Raw genomic sequence first — 20,026 nt, 5'->3', positions numbered from 1 at the left:
TATGATTTCTTTCCTTCTGCTAACTTTGGGTTTTGTTTGTTCTTCTTTCTCTAGTTCCTTTAGGTGTAAGGTTAGATTGTTTATTTGAGATTTTTCTTGTTTCTTGAGGTAGGCTTGTATAGCTATAAACTTCCCTCTTAGAGCTGTTTTCGCTGCATCCCATAGCTTTTGGATCATCGTGTTTTCATTGTCATTTGTCTCTAGGTATTTTTTGATTTCCTCTTTGATTTCTTCAGTGATCTCTTGGTTATTTAGTAACGTATTGTTTAGCCTCCATGTGTTTGTGTTTTTTACATTTTTTCCCTGTAATTCATTTCTAATCTCATAGCGTTGTGGTCAGAAAAGATGTTTGATATGATTTCAATTTTCTCAAATTTACTGAGGCTTGATTTGTGACCCAAGATGTGATCTATCCTGGAGAGTGTTCTGTGCGCACTAGAGAAGAAAGTGTAATCTGCTGTTTTTCGATGGAATGTCCTATAAATATCAATTAAATGTATCTGGTCTATTGTGCCATTTAAACCTTCTGTTTCCTTATTTATTTTCATTCTGGATGATCTGTCCATTGGTGTAAGTGAGGTGTTAAAGTCCCCCACTATTATTGTGTTACTGTTGATTTCCTCTTTTATAGCTGTTAGCAGTTGCCTTATGTATTGAGGTGCTCCTATGTTGGCTGCATATATATTTATAATTGTTATATCTTCTTCTTGGATTGATCCTTTGATCATTATGTAGTGTCCTTTCTTGTCTCTTGTGACATTCTTCATTTTAAAGTCTATTTTATCTGATATGAGTATTGCTACTCGAGCTTTCCTTTGATTTCCTTTTGCATGGAATACCGTTTTCCATCCCCTCACTTTCAGTCTGTATGTGTCCCTAGGTCTGAAGTGAGTCTCTTGTAGACAGCATATATATGGGTCTTCTTTTTGTATCCATTCAGCAAGCCTGTGTCTTTTGGTTGGAGCATTTAATCCATTCACGTTTAAGGTAATTATCAATATGTATGTTCCTATGACCATTTTCTTAATTGTTTTGGGTTTGTTTTTGTAGGTCCTTTTCTTCTCTTGTGTTTCCCACCTAGAGAAGTTCCTTTAGCATTTGTTGTAGAGCTGGTTTGGTGGTGCTGAATTTTCTTAGCTTTTGTTTGTCTGTAAAGTTTTTGATTTCTCCATCGAATCTGAATGAGATACTTGCTGGGTAGAGTAATCTTGTTTGTAGGTTCTTCCATTTCATCACTTTAAGTATATCATGCCACTCCCTTCTGGCTTCTAGAGTTTCTGCTGAGAAATCACCTGTTAACCTTATGGGAGTTCCCTTGTATGTTATTTGTTGTTTTTCCCTTGCTGCTTTCAATAATTTTTCTTTGTCTTTAATTTTTGCCAGTTTGATTACCGTGTGTCTTGGCATGCTTCTCCTTGGGTTTATCCTGTATGGGACTCTCTGCACTTCCTGGACTTGGGTAGCTATTTCCTTTCCCATGTTAGGGAAGTTTTCGACTATAATCTCTTCAAATATTTTCTCTGGTCCTTTCTCTCTCTCTTCTCCTTCTGGGACCCCTATAATGCTAGTGTTGTTATGTTTAATGTTGTCCCAGAGGTCTCTTAGGCTGTCTTCATTTCTTTTCATTCTTTTTTCTTTATTCTGTTCCGCAGCAGTGAATTCCACCATTCTCTCTTCCAGGTCACTTATCCGTTCTTCTGCCTCAGTTATTCTGCTATTGGTTCCTTCTAGTGTAGTTTTCATTTCAGTTATTGTATTGTTCATCTCTGTTTGTTTGTTCTTTAATTCTTCTAGGCCTTTGTTAAACATTTCTTGCATCTTTCCAATCTTTGCCTCCATTCTTTTTCTGAGCTCTTGGATCATCTTCACTATCATTATTCTGAATTCTTTTTCTGGAAGGTTCCCTATCTCCACTTCATTTAGTTTTTTTCTGGGGTTTTATCTTGTTCCTTCATCTGGTACATAGCCCTCTGCCTTTCATCTTGTCTATCTTTCTGTGAATGTGGTTTTTGTTCCACAGGCTGCAGGATTGTAGTTCTTGCTTCTGCTGTCTGCCCTCTGGTGGATGAGGCTATCTAAGAGGCTTGTGCAAGTTTCCTGATGGGAGGGACTGGTGGTGGGTAGAGCTGGCTGTTGCTATGGTGGACAGAGCTCAGTAAAACTTTAATCCACTTGACTGCTGATGGGTGGGGCTGTGTTCCCTCCCTGTTGGTTGTTTGGCCTGAGACAACCCAGCACTGGAGCCTACCTGGGCTCTTTGGTGGGTCTAATGGTGGACTCTGGGAGGGCTCACACCTAGGAGCACTTCCCAGAACCTCTGCTGCCAGTGTCCTTGTCCTCATGGTGAGCCACAGCCACCCCCCGCCTCTGCAGGAGACCCTCCAACAATAGCAGGTACGTCTGGTTCTGTCTCCCCTGGGGTCACTGCTCCTTCCCCTGGGTCCCAATGCACACACTACTTTGTGTGTGCCCTCCAAGAGTGGAGTCTCTGTTTCCCCCAGTCCTGTCAAAGTCCTGCAATCAAATCCTGCTAGCCTTCAAAGTCTGATTCTCTAGGAATTTCTCCTCCCGTTGCCGCACCCCCAGGTTCAGAAGCCTGACGTGGGGCTCAGAACCTTCACTCCAGTGGGTGGACTTCTGTGGTATCAGTGTTCTCCAGTCTGTGAGTCACCCACCCAGCAGTTATGGGATTTGATTTTATTGTGATTGCGCCCCTCCTACCATCTCATTGTGGCTTCTCCTTTGTCTTTTGGTGTAGGGTATCTTTTTTGGTGAGTTCCAGTGTCTTCCTGTCAATGATTGTCCAGCAGCTAGTTGTGATTCTGGTGTTCTCGCAAGAGGGAGTGAGAGCACATCCTTCTCCGCCATCTTGGTTCAGGGCCAAAATGTATATTTATTTGTAACTCTTTTCTCTCTTCTGAGTTAAAAGTCAATTGCATAGAGTAATATTGATAAAACTGTGTTGATGGGCTTATAATGTATAAAACAGTAATTTATGACAATAATAGTACTAAGAAGAGATAACAACAGAGCTATATTGGAACAAAGTATTTGTATACAACTGAAAGTAAATTGCTATTAATCCAAACCAGGTTATTTTAAATTAAGATGCTAATTATAGGGGCTTCCCTGGTGGCACACTGGTTAAGAATCTGCCTGCCAATGCAGGGGACATGGGTTCGATCCCTGGTCCGGGAAGACCCCACATGCCATGGAGCAACTAAGCCCATGTGCCACAACTACTGAGCCTGTGCTCTGGAGCCCATGAGCCACAACTACTGAGCCCGCGTGCCACAACTGCTGAAGCCCGCGTGCCTAGAGCCCGTGCTCCGCAACAAGAGAAACCATGGCAATGAGAAGCCCGCACACCGCAACGAAGAGTAGCCCCTGCTCCCGCTCACCATAACTAGAGAAATCCTGCATGCAGCAACGAAGACCCAACGCAGCCAAAAATAAGTAAATAAAATAAATAAATTTTTTTTAAAAAGATGCTAATTATAAACCCCAGGGCAACCACTAAGAAAAGAACTCCAAAAAATATAAGAGAAATAAGGAATTAAAATGGTACACTACAGAGGGAGGGATAAATTGGAAGATTGGGATTGACATATACACACTACTATACATAAAATAGATAACTAATAAGGACCTACTGTATAGCAGAGGGAACTCTACTCAGTACCCTGTAATGGCCCATATGGGAAAACAATCTAAAAAGGAGTGGATATATGTATTTGTATAACAGATTCACTTTGCTGTACACCTAAAACTAACACAACAATGTAAATCAACTATACTCCAATAAAAAAATTTTTAAATGTTATACTAGAAAAGATCTAGTTAACAAAAAAGAAGGAGTAATAGAGGAATAAAAAAGATATGACATATAGAAATTAAATTCCAAATTGGCACACATAAATCCTACCTTCTGAGCAATTACATTAAATGGAAATGGATTTTTTTTAATTTATTTATTTATCTATTTTATTTTTGGCTGTGTCGGGTCTTCGTTTCTGTGCGAGGGCTTTCTCTAGTTGCGGCAAGCGGGGACCACTCTTCATCGCAGTGCACGGGCCTCTCACTATCGTGGCCTCTCTTGTTGCGGAGCACAGGCTCCAGACGCGCAGGCTCAGTAGTTGTGGCTCACGGGCCTAGTTGCTCTGCGGCATGTGGGATTTTCCCAGACCAGGGCTCGAACCCGTGTCCCCTGCATTAGCAGGCAGATTCTCAACCACTGCGCCACCAGGGAAGCCCTAAATGGATTTTTAAAACCCCAAATAGCCAAAGCAATCCTGAGAAAGAAGAACAAAGCAGAAGGCATCATACTTCCTAATTTCTAGCTGTACTATAAGGCTATAGTAATAAACAGACACATAGACCAATGGAACAGAATCAAGAGCCCAGAAATAAACCCACAAACAGCGCACAAAGTTTCCAATTTCTTTACTTCCTTACTAACACTTGTCTTTTTTTTTTTCTGTTTTTTAATAGTAGCCATTCTGATAGATGTGAGGTGATATCTCATTGTGGTTTTGATTTGCATTTCCCTAATAATTAATGATGTTGAATGTCTTTTGGATTATGCTATTTATTTATTTACTTACATAAAGAATCCACCAAAAATTTATTGGAGCTCATGAAGATGTTTAGCAAGATTGCATGATACAAGATCAATATACAAAAATCAATCATATTTCTATACACTAGCAATGAAGAATTTTTAATGAAATTAAGAAAGCAGTTTCACTTATAAAAGCTTGGAAAATAATAAAATAGGGATAAATTTAACAAAATAAGTGTAAGACTTGTATAGTGAAAACTATAAAATATTGCTGGAAGAAATTAAAGAAGACCTAAATGAATGGTAAGACATCCATATTCATGGATTGGAAGACAATACAATGTTAATATGGCAATATTCCACAAATTAATTTATAGTTTCAATGCAATCTGTATTAAAATCCCACTTGGATTTTTTTTTTTTTAGAAATTGCAAATTGGTTCTCAAATTTATATGGAAATGCAAAGAATCCAAAATAGCCTAAACACCTTGAAAAAGTAGAACAAAGGTAAAGGCCTCATGCTTCCCAATTTTAAAACTTATACAAAGTTTCAGTGATCAAGATAGTATGGTACTGGAATAAAGATAGACAAATAGATCAACAGAATAGAATTGAGATTCCAGAAATAAATCCTTACTTTTACCATCAAATTTCTTTTACAAGAATGCCAAGACAATTCAATAGTGGTAGGACTACTAAGTGCAAAAGAATGAAGTTGGACTCCTTCCTCCTACGATACACAAAAAATAGCTCAAAATGTATCATAGACCTAAATGTAAGAGGTAAAATTGTAAGTCCTTATAAGAAAACATCACATCTTCATGACCTTGGGTTAAGCAATGGTTTTTCAGATGTGACACCTAAATCACAGTGACAAAAAAATAAATTGGACTTTACCAAAATAAAAATTCCTTAGAGAGTTTCAGCACTAGAGTTGAACCAGCAATGAACTTGAAGATAGATGGATAGAGAGTATGCAATCTAACGAATGCAGAAAAAATGGAATGAAGAAAAACAAAACGAGCCTCAGAGAAATGTAGGACACCTTCAAGCACACTAACATACGTACAATGGGGGTGCTAGAAGGACAGGAAAAGAGAAGGGAGCATTAAAGTGTTTTGAAGAAATAATGGATGAAAGCTTTCCAAATTTGCTGAAAACATTAATCTCCATATCCAAGAAGCTTAATGATCTATAAGTAAGATAAATGAAAAGATACAGACCCAGACACATTACAGTAAAATGCTGAAAGTCAAAGACAAAGAGGAAATCTTGAAAGCAGCAAGAGAGAAATCACTCATCCATACAAGGGAACCCCAATAAGAATAACAGCTGACTTCCCACCAGAAATAATGGAGGCCAGAAGGCAGTGGGATGACCTGACCTATTCAAAGGACTAAAAGAACCTAGAATCTTATGTCCAGTAAAACTCTCTTTCAAAAATGAAGGATAAACAAAATTACATAATGGTGATGGTTGCACAATTCTGTGAATATACCAAAAATCATTGAAGTTTATACTTTTAAAAGAGTGAATTTCATGGTATGTGAATTACATCTCAATGGAACTCGTTTTTTGGGTTTTTTATTTTAATCCAATGAGTTTACTTTTCACTTAGGCTTCTAATCAGCACCACTGTCTACCCTGCAGTGTCTGAGTAGGATGATTGCCAGAGCAAACCTCCATGCCAACGCTGGCCAACTTGACCCTGAATTCCAGGGATACAGCCTTGTACCTGAGAGTCATCACAGCCAAAATGCTGGAGGCCCATCTGAGGTGCCATTTCAAAAGGAGACTCTTCAAACCTGTTGTGTAGTCAGGGTTTGTTCAGCAACATGAAGCCAAACAATGGAAAGCCACCATCTGTGTTTCTCTTCTTTCTGCATGTGTGTATGTGTGTCTGCACAGAATGCGTGTGTGCGTTAGAAACAGAGAAAGAGAAAGAATGCTATACTGTAATTGCAGCCAGCATCGGGTTTTGGTGCCTCCTGTGTGCCACCGTTGTCCCAGGCACTTTACGTATACACAATATCTTACTCAATCTTCGTAGCAGTCCAGAGAGGCAGGGATTGTTACTCCCCACGTTTACCAGAAGCAGACTTTGTGTCAGAGAAAACAGGCACTTGCTCAAGGTCTAGAGCTCATCAGCTGGGGAGCCAGGTTCTAAGGCCTCAACACTCCCTGGCAGTATCGGCCTGATTAAATCCAGGGCCTGAGGCCTGACCTAAGTGCCTGGCTCGCTGACTCAGTATTGGCTCTGGATTTGCCAACCTCCAAGCCTCATTTCATCTACCTGCAAACTCAGTTGAAAAGCCTTGGCCTACTCTGCTCCACTGGGGAAACCCCAGAGAAGCATGGCTGAAGTTCATTTCCTCATGGGTGAGTGGGTTTCCAAGGGTCAAGAGCCAGGACCCTGTAACCCAAGCTGGCTGAGTGGGAAGAGGCAGAGCGCTGGATCTGAGCCAGGGCCTGTTGGGAAGAGCGGGGAGCAGGCAGAGTGGAGTCAGGAGTCCAGGCAGAGCCCAGAGGGGCAGATGTGGGCTGTGAGCAGGGACAATGACCCCAGCAGCCTCAGGCACTAAGGCCAGCCCCCAGCTCCAAGAGTGCGGGTCGCACACTAGCCAGGCTCTGGGAATTCTTCCCAGTTTGCTTTGCCAGGAATATAGCCTTTGGGAAACACTCAGGAAATGATCATCCCCAGAAGGACTAAGAGCTCTAGGTAGGCATTGTAGGCCCCAGACCCTCCACCCACTTCTGCTTACCTGTCAACTAGCAGCTCATGCACCCTCCGAATCTTGAGGTGTGAGAGGATTGGCTCCCAGTTTGGGAAACGCTGTCCCTGTCGGGCCACATCAGTTCAGTTAAAGAGGATCCAGAATCATCGAACCCCCTACTCCCTCGGACCCATTTTATTTATTTTCCAAGTCATCTGGCTCTTATTTAATTGCTCCCACATTCCTGACAGCAAAGGCAGCAGATCCAGCCAGTGCCTGGAACACATGCTTGAAAGCTGTGTGCAGAATGGGGTGGGCCATGGCCAGACCACCACGTGGCCTCCTGGAGGCCCTGAAGCCAGCCTTACTTTCTAAGCAGGGAACCCCTGGACAACCTGAGCCAAGCCCTCCGTCCCATGCATCACTCTTGGCTGGCCAATGAGTCCATCTCCAGAGGCTTCCGGCAGCCACAGCACAAACCCTGTACAGTCGGCCCTCTGTACTTGCAGGTCCCACATCCATGGATTCAAACAACCACGTATAAGAATTTTGTTTTAATTTCCAGAAGGTTCCAAAAAGCAAAACTTGAATTTGCTGTGCACCAGCAACTATTTACATAGTATTTACATTGTGTGAGGTATTATAAGTAATCTAGAAATGATTTAAAATATACAGGGGATTGTATAGGTTATATGCAAATATAACCATTTTATACAAGGGATTTGAGCATCCTTGGATTTGGGTATCCTGGGGAGTCATGGAACCGATTTCCCAGAAACCAAGGGCTCAGCACTCCTGCCCTTCTCCCCTCTCGTCCATTCAGTGCGAATTTACAAAGTGCTTGTGCCTTCCGGGCCCTGTTCTAGGCCTCCGGGAAACAGCAGGAAGCCAGGCACAAAGGGCCCCAGCTCTCAGGGAACTGCCTTGCTGGTGGGGCTGACAGACAATAAACAAAACACAAATAAGTGGATTTCAGGAGTAAAGACTGATATGTGCTTGGAAGGAAATAGCAGCCAACTGTGATGGAAACAAGTGCGGGAGAAGGGTGAGGAGATGTCTTCAGTTTCACTGTCACGAAGGCAGTCACAAAGGGGGGGTGTGAATGTCCTGGGGCAGAAGAGGGCTGGCCCCTTGAGGAACTGAGAGAAACAAGTGGGACCCAGTGCTTAGCCGAGGCTGATGGAGCAAGGAGCAGGGCCACATGGGAGCGCTGTGCCTCCTGAGAGTCTGGATGTTATTCCATTTAAATGGGAAGCCCTGGGAAGGGGTGGGCATCTTTAAAAGGCCCCTCTGGTTGGTGGGGTTGAGGTGCCAAGAAGAAGGAGGCTGTAATGATGGTGCCAATGCTAAGTGATGGTGACTGGTGATATGGTGCCAGCAGGGCTCAAGAGAGGTGGTGGCTTGGTGTGTTTTAGAATCTCTTAGATGGGCTAGATGTGTCCTGTACCACCAGTGATGGGATCAGTCTCTGGAATGCTGCCATTCCCACTCTGGCCACCCCTCTGGGGACAGTGGAAGGTGGAAGGTTTGGGGTCCCACAGCATTGCTTCCATCCTAAACTGCTCCCCACTGGCTAGGTGACCTCAGACATGCCACACACCCTCCCGGAGACCTCAGGGGACACTCGGTGAATGTCAGAGCTCTTTCTGCCAAAATAGTTTGCACTTTGTTAGGCTTAAAGTCAAGCTGCCTGGGTCGTGCCTGGGTTCAGTAGGACATGACCCTGGGCATGGTAACCTTTCTGAGCCTCAGTTTCCTCATCTGTAAAATGCGCTGGTGAGGTTGCAGCAGGGGTTAAATGAGATGGTTAGGGAAAGCTGATGGTGGAGTTCCCAGTGCATGATGAGCCCTAAGTGAGTGATGGTTACTCTTGCAGTTCCTCCTTCATCTCCTGAGCTGCATCTCACACCAGGCCTCGGGCTCCACTCTCAGGACCCCAGGTCCTCAGAATGATAATCGCAGTCTGAGCTTTCTTGGAGAGAGCTTGGAAGTGAGTGTGAGGAAAGGCAGCAAAAGCTGAAGGACCAGACAAAAACACAGAGCTTACTCCAGCTGTTTTCAAGTGAAAGTTTATTGCCTTGTCTGACTTGGTAGCTATACACGTGTATCCAATGGCATCAAAGAGTCCATGGTGAAAAGTCAGTCTGCCCTGCCACTCCTGTCCTCCCACCATCCCGTTCCCCTACTCGGAAGAAACTTGATGACCACATTCTTCTCTCCACACCCAGAGATGTTCCATGTTTATACAAACAAAAGTCTACCGATATTTTTTAGCACAAATGGCTGCCAATTAAAAGACATGCCTTTTAAAAAATGTAACAATATGCCTGGGGGATTATTCCATGTCAGAAATACAGAACTACTTTAATCTTTTTCACAGCTGCATAGTATCCCATTTAGATAAGCCTCCCATCCTTTCTTTTAAGCAATTCCACTTGTACTGTTTCTAATGTCTTTATCATCTCAATTAGTTCTGCAATGAGTATTCTTATACACCTGTCATCTTATATATTTGTTAATATATCTATGGAATACATTTCTAGGAGGATCATTGTAGCAATTGGCACAAAAATTTTAAATCTTAATTAGTATTGCCAAATCACTCTCTGTAGAGAATGTACCAATTTTTCCTTTCAACCAATGTGTGAGGTGACTGTCCTCATTTCCCTTGACATAAGTCATCAGATTTTTTTCACTCTTTCTAATCTGATATGATTATAGTTTTAATTTTCATTTCTTTTATTATGAATGAAGATTTCCTTTTGTTTTGCATCCTAAAGGGCTGTATTTTCTGTGTACTCTCTATTCATATCTTTTGACCATTTTTCTATTTGATTGTTGATGTTTTTAGAGTTGATTTGTAGGAGCACTTTGATATCAAGGTATCTAGCCTTTGTGACATGAGTTAGAAATATGTTTCCACTCTGGCTTTTGACTTTGTCAACAGTGCTTTCTGCCTTGCAGACATTTTTGTTTTTGTATGGTTGGATCAGACTTTATGTCATAGCTTCTAGATTATGAACTGTACTTGGGAAAGTTTGCCCCTCTCCATGGTTAGAAAGGAATTTTCCCACATTTTCCTCTAGGATTTTTATGATTTTTTTGAAGCATGTAAATCTTTGCTCCTCTTGGAATTTATCCTGGTTCATGAGGAGGTATGAATCCAACTTGACTTTGTCCTGATAACCACCGGCCTGCCCACCACCCTCTATTAATAACAGCTCTCATCCCAGCAGTTCGAGGGGCTCAGGTATAGGGGCAAGGGCAGATCACAGCGTAGACAGGGCTTTGGATTTGAGCCTCTGTCCTAAGAACAATGGGAAAGTGAGGAGTGGTGGGACGGGAGTGCCATGATCAGATTTGCATCTAGCCTCCGAACGGAGACTGGAGAACATTGGGTCAGCATATTGGAAGCCATCTCTGATCCCAGGCACATCCCTTTCCTGCTAGTGGGTTTCAGCTCCTGGGTCTCCAGCCCTCTCTCCAACACCACTTCTGGGTGAACTCCTAGGGATCTTGATATCCGCATAGAAGCCCCTCACACCCTCGGCCTCTCACACCTCACTCGTGACTGACGGCCTCAGTTCCTACTTCACTGGCACAGTTGGAGCAGTTGGAAGAAAACTTCCACAAACTCCACCTGCATGGCCACACACCTGCATGCGCCGCCTCCCTGCTTATTGCCACAGATGGACTATCCAGGCTCCTGAGCACAGCCAATGCCACCTCTTATGCCAGGGCCAGTCCTTCTCGCCTCCTCAAGGACATCACTCCAGGAATCCCCCTTTATCCAACATATCGGGTCTTCCCCTTCCTGCTGATGACTCACATTGTGCAAACATGCTGCTGTGCCTCTCATCCTGAAGAAATCCCTTCTCTGGACTCCACGCCACCAAAGCAACTACTCCATCTTTGCTCCCCTTTGCAGCAGAACTCCTAGAAAGCTCTCACTGTCCACATTCCTCCCCTCCCCTTCCCATCAGATGTCCACTCCTATCACCCTTCCTGTCTGTGGCCTCTGCATTGCTAGGTCCAGCCATCAGGTCTCAGTCTTCACCTCACGTGACCGTCAGCACTGATCAGCATGGGGATTATGCCATCCCCCTTGATGCACGCCCTCCACTCAGCTTCCAGGACTTCCTTCTCTTTCCCACTCCCTTCTAACTGTTGGAGTGCCCCCGAGGGCTATGGGTGCACAGCTGAGCTCCTGATCCTTCCAGCCGAACCTGCCAACCTACAGTCTCCCCACCTCTGTTGATGGCAACAGCATCCTTTCAGTCGCTTAAGCCAAAATCTTCCTTGACTCGTGTCTCTTAGACTCCACAGTCTAGAGAAATCCTCTCGGCTCTACCTGCAGAATCAATCCAGAATTCAGCCACTTCCACCCCCTACACCGCTTCCACTGGCTGCGAGCCACCATCACCTCTCCCCTACATCACTGCAATAAGCTGCTCCACATGGTATGACCCTTTTAAAACATAAACCAGGTCATATTATCTCTGCTCAAAACCCTGCAAGGGCTCCCACCTCAGAAAGAAGATAAAGTCCTACAAATCACCTACAAGGCCCCCCCAATCTGCCTCCCAGCACTAATAGCGCCCCTTACCTTGCTCTGCTGCCTGTCTCTTTCCATGACACTATCGCCTTCCAGGTGATGTACTGTTTATTATGCTTATTGTATCTCAGCTGTCCTCTCACTAGAAGGGGACAGGGATGCTTGTCACTTTCACTGCTGTATCCCACTTTCCCAGAACAGCATTTAGAACAGTAGGCACTCAGTGAATGTCTGTGGGACGAGTGAAGAGGGTGATGAGTGAAGAAGCTATTGCAACAGTCAGGAGATGCTGGTAACATGGATGAGGCTGTGGTACTGGGGAGAGACACAAGGGGGGGATGGGCTCCAGAGCAACAAACAGTGGACATGCGAATAGAGCGTGTGGAGAGGGACTCCTCATTTTCCCGTTCACTAGCTGGTCAGGAGGGGATGCCATCCACAGAGACCAGGAACTGGAGAGGAGCACATTTGTGGACAGAAGATTGTGAGTGTGACTGTGCATCCTTGTTTGAGGAATCATGGGATTATTCAAGGAGAAATCAAGCAGGCAGCTCAAAAAGGGAGCCTGGGCCTCAAGGCATGGTCAGGACTGGAGATCTACATTTGGGACACTTCCACCTAGTGTAGCCATGAGCATGGAAGAGCTCCTTGGAGAAGATGGAGAGAGGAGACTGATGAGCAGGGAACTGAAAAGAAGAAAGCTTAGACTTGATCCCTGAGGAGCCTTGGTATGTGAGGCTGGGAGAGGAGACTGAGTCAGCTGAATAGCTAGGGAGGTGGGAGGACGTGTCATCTTGGAAGCCAAAGGAGGAGAGCACTTCTAGAAGGAGGTAGAAGATGAGTCCAAGGAGGAGAAGAAATCCTGTTGGGCTTATTGATTAGAGGAGGTCGTTGGAGACATGGTGAGTGCCATTTTGGTGGAGGGATAGGAATGGAATCCAAACCGGAGGGTCATGAGGTCAGTGGAAGGTGACTGAGGGGAGACCCCCTCTTTCCAGCAGTGCAGCTGTGAGAGAGAGAGGAGCTGGGGCAGGAACAGAGGAGGGCGTGGAACAAAGGATGGTTTTCTCATGTTCAGAGCTGTGGGGAAGGATCTGCTTGAAGGGCAGGCTTGACCAGGGGAGCTTGGGGGCCGCAGGGTCCCAAAAAGGAGGAGGCGGGTCAGCTCCTCTGAGTTGTCAATGAAAATAATCAATAAACAATCTATAAAAGGAATAGAAAAGAGTTTTACTTGAGCCAAACTGAGGACTATAGCCCAGAAGCCAGCCTCACAGATAACTCTGAGAAACTGCTCCAGAGAAGCATGGTTTTCAGCACAGCTTCATGTCTTGTCAGAACAAAGAACCACAAACAAGTCAGGGATACATTCCTTCAAGGTTTCAAAAAAACAGATCAGCAAGTACACAGTGAGTCAGTATGGCTTTGGCACCTGGGAAGGGAATCTTATCATCAAAGGAGTACCAGCATTGGTGTCCCAGGAAGGGAGGCATTTAATCTTTATTTTTAACATGGACATTCTTTACTTCTGGTCAATGTGCCCTTTTCTTTAATAATTAAAGCAGGTGTACAGTGTATGTTTGATAGGCCACAAACAGGATGTTTTAGTTCGCAGAAAACCCAAGTTAACTCATGTATAAGCCAGAATGACTTCCCCATACCTCAATATGTGAACATTTCTTCTATCAGAGTTAACCTGAGGGGCACGGAGCAGAGGCCAGGCACAAGTGCAGGTACAGGCAGGTGTAGGCGTGTGGCATCAGAAAGGCAATGGCAAGTCCGTCTGGTGGCTTTTCTCTTTTTTGTAAAACAGAGGGCAGGCTGAAAGAGAGATGCCAGCTGTACGGATGTCCACGTGGCCAACAACCTGCCCGGCCCCTAGTCTAGGCTTAGGGAACACACAGCCCTCTCCCCCACCACGTTACGTTCTCAGGCATTAGCACCATCATGCATTAGTTTCTCAAGTGAAAAATCATTGTCTCATCTCTCTCCTTCCTCTATGCCCGATACACCTCTCCACTCATCCTCCACCATTAAATCCATGAGCAAGTCCTGTCTGTCCTCACTGATAAGTACCATCCGACTCACTTCTCTTCATCTCCACAGCCAACCCCCAAGTCCAGGCCACTGTCACCTACAGGGGGACAACTGCAACCCATCCTCATGCCCACTCTTTCCCCCTCAAATCACTCCTCTGTGCAGAACTCTTCAGTGGCCGCCACTGTCCTTCAAATCACGCTCCACTGGACAATGACGTGGAAACGAGATGCTGGGGTCTGGTTGGCTTGCCTTCTCCCCAGGCCCTCCCCTGCTGCAGCCTGCTCAGTTTCACCTGGACCCTAGATACCCAGTGACCTTGGCATGTTTGGAGCTTTTCCCTCCTAGCCACGCTCTTCCCTCCCTGTTCCTCTCCCCGATAACTATTCCTCACCCTCTGGACTCAGCCTAGCCTCCCGACCCGAGTCAGCCCAGTCTGGCTCCAGCCCCTCATTACGTGCTGGGAGCTTCCTGTGCTTCCTCCTTGTGTCGTTGTTTTCTTAAGTATTGATCCATCCAAGGAAAATTCTGTGAGTCAGAGATCTTGCCTCTTTCACCACTGGTCCCATTAACCTGCACCCAGCGGCCCATCCGTAAATATGTGTGGGCTGGCTGACTGCCGAGGGCCGCCTCCCTGTGCCGACCTCACTCTCCAGACTGAGGTCTGGGGTCTGCCAGGAGAGAGCAGAGGAGTCACTTGTTTGGCAGCAACATGGCTTTAGTGGAAAATGTGTAGGATTTGAGAGTCGGGAGACTTCCTTCGGGGATAAATTCCACCCCTAACCAACTATGTGGCCTTGGACAAGTCATTTCTTTCTCTCTGAGCCTCTGTGTGGTCATCTGTCACATGGGTATGTTCATCATACCTCAAAGATTGTTGAGAAGGTCAAATGCTGTCATAGATGTGCAATATGGTTTGCACACTGTAAGGTGAGGAACACCTGAGTGTTCTCCATGGGGCAAGTCTCAGCTTGCTGCACCAGCCTTCCCTGCAGCAGCCCCCTGTGCTTCCAGACTCGCCCCCTTCAAATCCCCCATGCGCAGCCAGGCTCGGCACCGCTAACCTCTACATTGTGGGAGCTGGGCTATGGGCCCCCCACCCCCCTACATGTCAGCTCAGCCGCACACTCACACATCCAGTGCACCTAGGAGTATTCTCACCTCCGCCCAGAATGTTTTCTTTCTCAAGTCTCTCCCTTTCCATAGAAATGAACCAACCCCTAGTGAGTTCCAAAATGTGTTCTTCAGGCAGGAACAGGTCTGATTCCTACCCTGCCTGCCAAAACCCAACACGAGTGGGCCCCAAGCAAGAAGCAGCAGCAGCCTCATGTAATGCATGCAGGAACCAAAACTTGCTGGATTGTCTTTACCAGGCACATGCCCACCCAGCCCCTCCAAGGACAGAGGCACTCCCTCTGCCCTGCCACTTGGCTTTGGGGCCAATGACAGCATCAAAGCCTTGCGAGGAGGGGTGGCCAGGAGCTGTGTGAGAGAGGGGCCGGCCTGGGCGAGGGGACCCTCTCTCCCTTTGATGCTGACTGTGGTTTCTCTGCTTGTGTTTTGCAGGTCCTCCCGTAAGTGTCCTGGATTATGCTCTCTGCTCCTGAAAGATAAGACATTTTGTTTTCTCTCTGTGTAGCACTTCCATGAAAATAATATTTGATTAGAGCGATGTGTCCTTAAAATTAAATTCAGTCCCAGACAGGGGCCATATTTTTTTGTGACTTGTAGATGAATGCAAGCACAGGATTCCATGGGCTTGACTTGCCCAGTGAAGCATCCTGTGACTGTTTTCCCTCCAAGAGAGCTGACATGAGCCTGGTTGGTCCTCACCAAATCTCTGGCTCAGCTTGATGCTTGATGCACAGAAATGCAAGCACCATACCCATATTTCCTAAATGTTCAGCAGCAGTTGATCTGTGTAAACATTTTCGTCTCATATGCTTTGGCAGAAAGGGCTCTGGAGTCAGGCAGTTATGCCAGGAATATGTTGGGCTTGACCACTAGATCCTGGGGTCCGTTTTCCTTCTTTGCCAAGATATTTGACTCTCCGGGTTGGGCAACAGAGACCTTGAGAGCACAGCTGGCCAGTGAGGGTGCTGAGTTTGAGAAGGGTGTGAGGGAGGGGCTGGCTGCCCAATCCACAGCAGCCCCGGAAATCCCGTGCCTTCTCCAAGACACATGACAAGTCTGCCTTTGATTCATCTTGGCAGTTTTTCAGAGCCTGATAAATCCTGATGAATGAATTCAAGAAGCACATTGACAGTCCTCTTGAGCCAAAATTAACCTTCTAAAGGAATTCCTTTCAGATGAGCAGCTTTGTTTTACTTCCACTTACCATGATTCATTTCCCGATCAGCACCCTTCAGAGTCTGGACTTCTTGATGCATGTAGCAGCACCACATTGAGCCAGAAAGTGACAACGTGTAGATTTATGGGCTACGAGCAGTTTTTCACAGTTGAGTCATTCCTGACTGTCACATGGAGGCTAACCTGCGTGAACTTGCCGAAGTGCGTAATGCAGGGGGCTATGGAGAAAATTTGGTTTTTTGTGTTTTTTTTTTAACTTGGCTGTTAAACGACTAAGTGGATTAAACAAATGCAGAATTCTCAAGCTGCAACCTGAGATGGATGCCAATGTATGGGACACTGGCGGGGCAGCCACTGCTCGGAGCACATGGGGTCAGAGAAGCATCCAGTAGCAGTAAAGGTGCCCCCATATCTCTGGTTTTCAAGGCTGTCTTCCTCAGGTCACCCCATGCCAGTGGCAACAGACAGGAAACCCATATCCTGCTCACTAGGCCCCAGATCAGGCCCCATTTAAGGAGCATTTTCCGTGGTAACTGTGATGCCACCCTCCAGAAGCCCACAATCCCACAAGGTCCTTGCCATGTGCCTTGGCTGATGTGGGGAGGACACGTGTGGTGTGTGCCCTGGTGGCTCCTCCAACCTGGCCCTATGAGGTGGGGAATGGGTGCTCCATCCCCCAGACCCATTGGAGCCCTGCATCCCCCCCCTTGAAGGAGTCAGTTACCAGCCAGCAGCCTCTGCTGCAAACCCTGCAGACGTTGGGGGGATCTGGGGCCCTGACTGAGTTCTAAGTGTTGCCATATGGTTTTCTGCCGAAAGTCTAATTATTAATGACGTATTAATTACCACAGGGGCAATCAGGACGAGATGGCTACCCGGTAATTTGCCATATATTTTTTTGCTCTCTTTGCCCTTTACTCTCAAGCCAGTATTCTTCCTCTGTGCCTTTATTTAACTGTCTGCACTCCTCTCCTCCTCCTCCTCCTCTGCTCCTCAGTGGCCGTGGTCTCTCTGTGGAGGGAGTAGCGTTAGCTCTGTGAAGATGCAGGATGTGCAGATCTGCAGGGCCCTGGCCTAGAGGGAACTGTCTGCAGCTCTAGCTGCCTTGCAGACAAATCAAATAGCCTTCAAGAAAGAGTCTCATTGGTGTGCTGAGTCCACCCAACACTGCTCTTCCTGGCCAGTGTGTCAGCCCTGAGCCCAGGGTCCAGCCCTTGGCTGTGGAGTGAGTGCCCTCCCATGGGCTTGGCTGCCAGACTCTTTCCAGTGGACAGAAGACTCCCTGTCCCAGCCCACATGTCCTGTCACCACTCGAGAACGAGAGACTGGTTGGTTCCAGTTTGGCCTTTTTGGTGTCGTTACTTCTCAGATCTTTTACAATTAAACCTAAAAGTTAGCTTATACTTGGAATGAATGTCCCAGCCTGGGCTGAGTGAGCATCACGTCAGAAGCAAGGTGAAATATGGCTGTGCCACTGTCCAGTCCTGCACGGAGGTCAAGGCCCATGGTAGCAGCATGCAGAAGTCCTGATAAAGAAAGAGCAGGGGGTAGGCCTGGTGAAGGAGAGCATGGCAGGACCATCCTGTTGGGAGATTTGTTCTGTGCCTCAGGCCAGGAGGATTCAGGGAGGGAAATGTTGATGGATTCAGAGGCCTCGCTAGTGGCCAGCTCTGTCCAGAGTCAGGATTGGCTGGCAGTGGAGGGCGGGGTCAGGGAGTGGGTGTCCCCAGTCTTGCAGGAGCCACCTTCCCAGAAGGCCGTGGAGGGCCGTCCAGCCCTGAGCATCAGGGAGACCTGGGCATGGATTCCAACCCTGCTGCCTCCTAGCTGGGTGACCTTGGGGAAGGCTCTGGCATTCTCTGAGCTTCAGTTTCCTGTTCTGTGAAATGGGGTCATGCAAGGCCTCCCTAACAACACTGGAGTTGGGATTAATTAAGACTGAGGCGGTGATGGCTACACAAAATGGGTCACAAACCCAGCCTACAATTCTTGGTGGAAACTTTGGGGGGCATTTACCTCATGTCTTGAGTGGTCCGTGCTCCACCCACCCAGGCAGCCAGGGCGGCTCCCCCAGCAGCAAGCAGTCCGACCCCTCAGACCAGAAACATCCTGCTCTGTGTGGGGTAAGAACGAAATGTGAGGCCAGCCATGATCCACCTTCACCCCACAGGAGCACACAGGGGATCAGGGCACCGCCACCTCCCAGCAGCTTTTCCTGATTGGCCCACATTCCTAGACATGGCAGCTAGAGTCTTGGGGAACCACAGGCTTTTGCTGGAACATTTCAGCCTCGTGTCCTGAGCCTGCTCGCTTCACTAGCTCAGGAGCACTGGAAACTTCCTGCAGAACCACTCCTGGGATTACCTAGTTACCTTTTATACTCCAGGGTTACTCTTGATTGTAGGTGCCCGTGTCCAAAGGGGAGTGGGTGGTGTCTGGGTGAGTGGATTTCTTCCCTCTTGCCCATTGTTGTCTCCTCTGAGCACACATGACCCAGGCTGTGAGCATCAGAGAGGCTGCTGGCTGATTGTGGGAATCATTTTCCTCGGGCGAGGGTCAGGGGACTCCAGACCAGCTGCCAGGGGTCCAGTCTACCTCCCACAGAGCCTCTTCCCCTCTGCCACCATCCCTGCCCTTCCTCCCAGGACGGAGCAGGCTGGGGGGTGGCCAGCAGGCTCTGTGGGTGATGAGTAGGAGTCCTCCTTCCGAGTTAGGCAGCTGGGAATTGAATTCCCTCACAAGCTGTGAAGCTGGGGGCAAGCCCCTCAGCAGCCCTAAGAATCTGTTTCCTTCCATGTGAAGAAGAGAGCTGGGATTTAGGTAAAGTGAGGTCACAGCAAATGGTGGTCAGGTGACTAGGTCCGTTACAGGGCTGTCTGGGAATTAAGCTTGGTGTTTAGTGTGTGAGGTTTTTGGCACTGAGCCTGGGTCAGAGACAGGGCTCTGTGAATTTGGGGTGGGGAGGCCAAGGGAGGGATGTGCATGCAGTGTGTCCACCTGGTATGAAGTTGGGAGCTTTCTGGGAAGGGAGCAGGTTAGGGCCCAGCAAGCCTTCCCCACTGCCTGTTTGCAGACGGTGCTGGCAGCCCATGCCCTTGGCCCCTTAAGCTTCTCATCACTGGGCAGCCCTGAGAAGGCTGGACCCGGTGAGGGGTGAGGAGAAGCTGGTGTCATACCCATGATTACCCCAGGGCTGGGTTGCCCCTTTTCCTGAGGTCGCCCACCCCAGTTTGCATGCAACTCCACTTCCAAACAGATCTGGGCATCTTCCCTGACTGGGCTGGCCTTGCCTGCTGCTGGCTGGGTTCAAGGTGTTTGTGCCTCCAGTGCCAGGAGCCAGCCAACTCGCCCAGCTGTGTGCCTCCAAGCACCCTTGTTCCATCAGGCCGCACAGGCTGTCCCTTCGGTGGAGGGATACAGGGTGGAGGTGACACTCTGCCTGGCTTTCTCCAAAGGAGGGAAGCAGGCCCATGTGGGCAGGCGGAGGTTGGGAGGGAATTCTGTAGGCTCGGGGGGCCCATGTGTTTTAAGCTGAAATTCAGATCTCTCAGCCTGTGGAGGGCCTGGCTCCCAGCCCGAGCTCTGCTGACAGACGGCTCCATGTGGTCATCCCAGGGTTAGGGCAATCCCTGCAGCACGAGGGGCCTGGCCACCTGAGAGGCACCTCGTGTACTGAGTATTCACGGACTTTGAGTCTCTCTGACCCCAGTCCCGTCCTGGCTCAGCTGTGCGGTCTTGGGTACTTGGCCTCTTGGAACCCGGGGAGATCATACCTACAGAGTTGGAGACTTAAAGGGGGGAATACACGCAGGGCCCAAGTGCAGCACGGCAGGTGGCAGCCCCTCGATAAT

The 20,026-nt window shown here is 47.3% G+C and overlaps 1 protein-coding gene across 1 annotated transcript in view; it reads left to right on the top strand.

The window, feature by feature from the left end:
* The window catches only part of COL23A1 (collagen type XXIII alpha 1 chain), a 370,865-nt gene that overhangs the window by 309,184 nt on the left and 41,655 nt on the right, over positions 1-20,026 (top strand). Inside the window, exons 4-5 of the mRNA XM_061188529.1 lie at positions 15,432-15,439; positions 17,027-17,053. Of these exons, the coding sequence (XP_061044512.1) occupies positions 15,432-15,439; positions 17,027-17,053 (35 nt within the window). The remainder of the gene's footprint in view (positions 1-15,431; positions 15,440-17,026; positions 17,054-20,026) is intronic.

This window comes from Eubalaena glacialis, chromosome 4 (genome assembly GCF_028564815.1).
Source record: "Eubalaena glacialis isolate mEubGla1 chromosome 4, mEubGla1.1.hap2.+ XY, whole genome shotgun sequence".
NCBI classification, from domain to species: domain Eukaryota; kingdom Metazoa; phylum Chordata; class Mammalia; order Artiodactyla; family Balaenidae; genus Eubalaena; species Eubalaena glacialis.
This window is presented reverse-complemented; position numbering and strand designations above follow the sequence as displayed.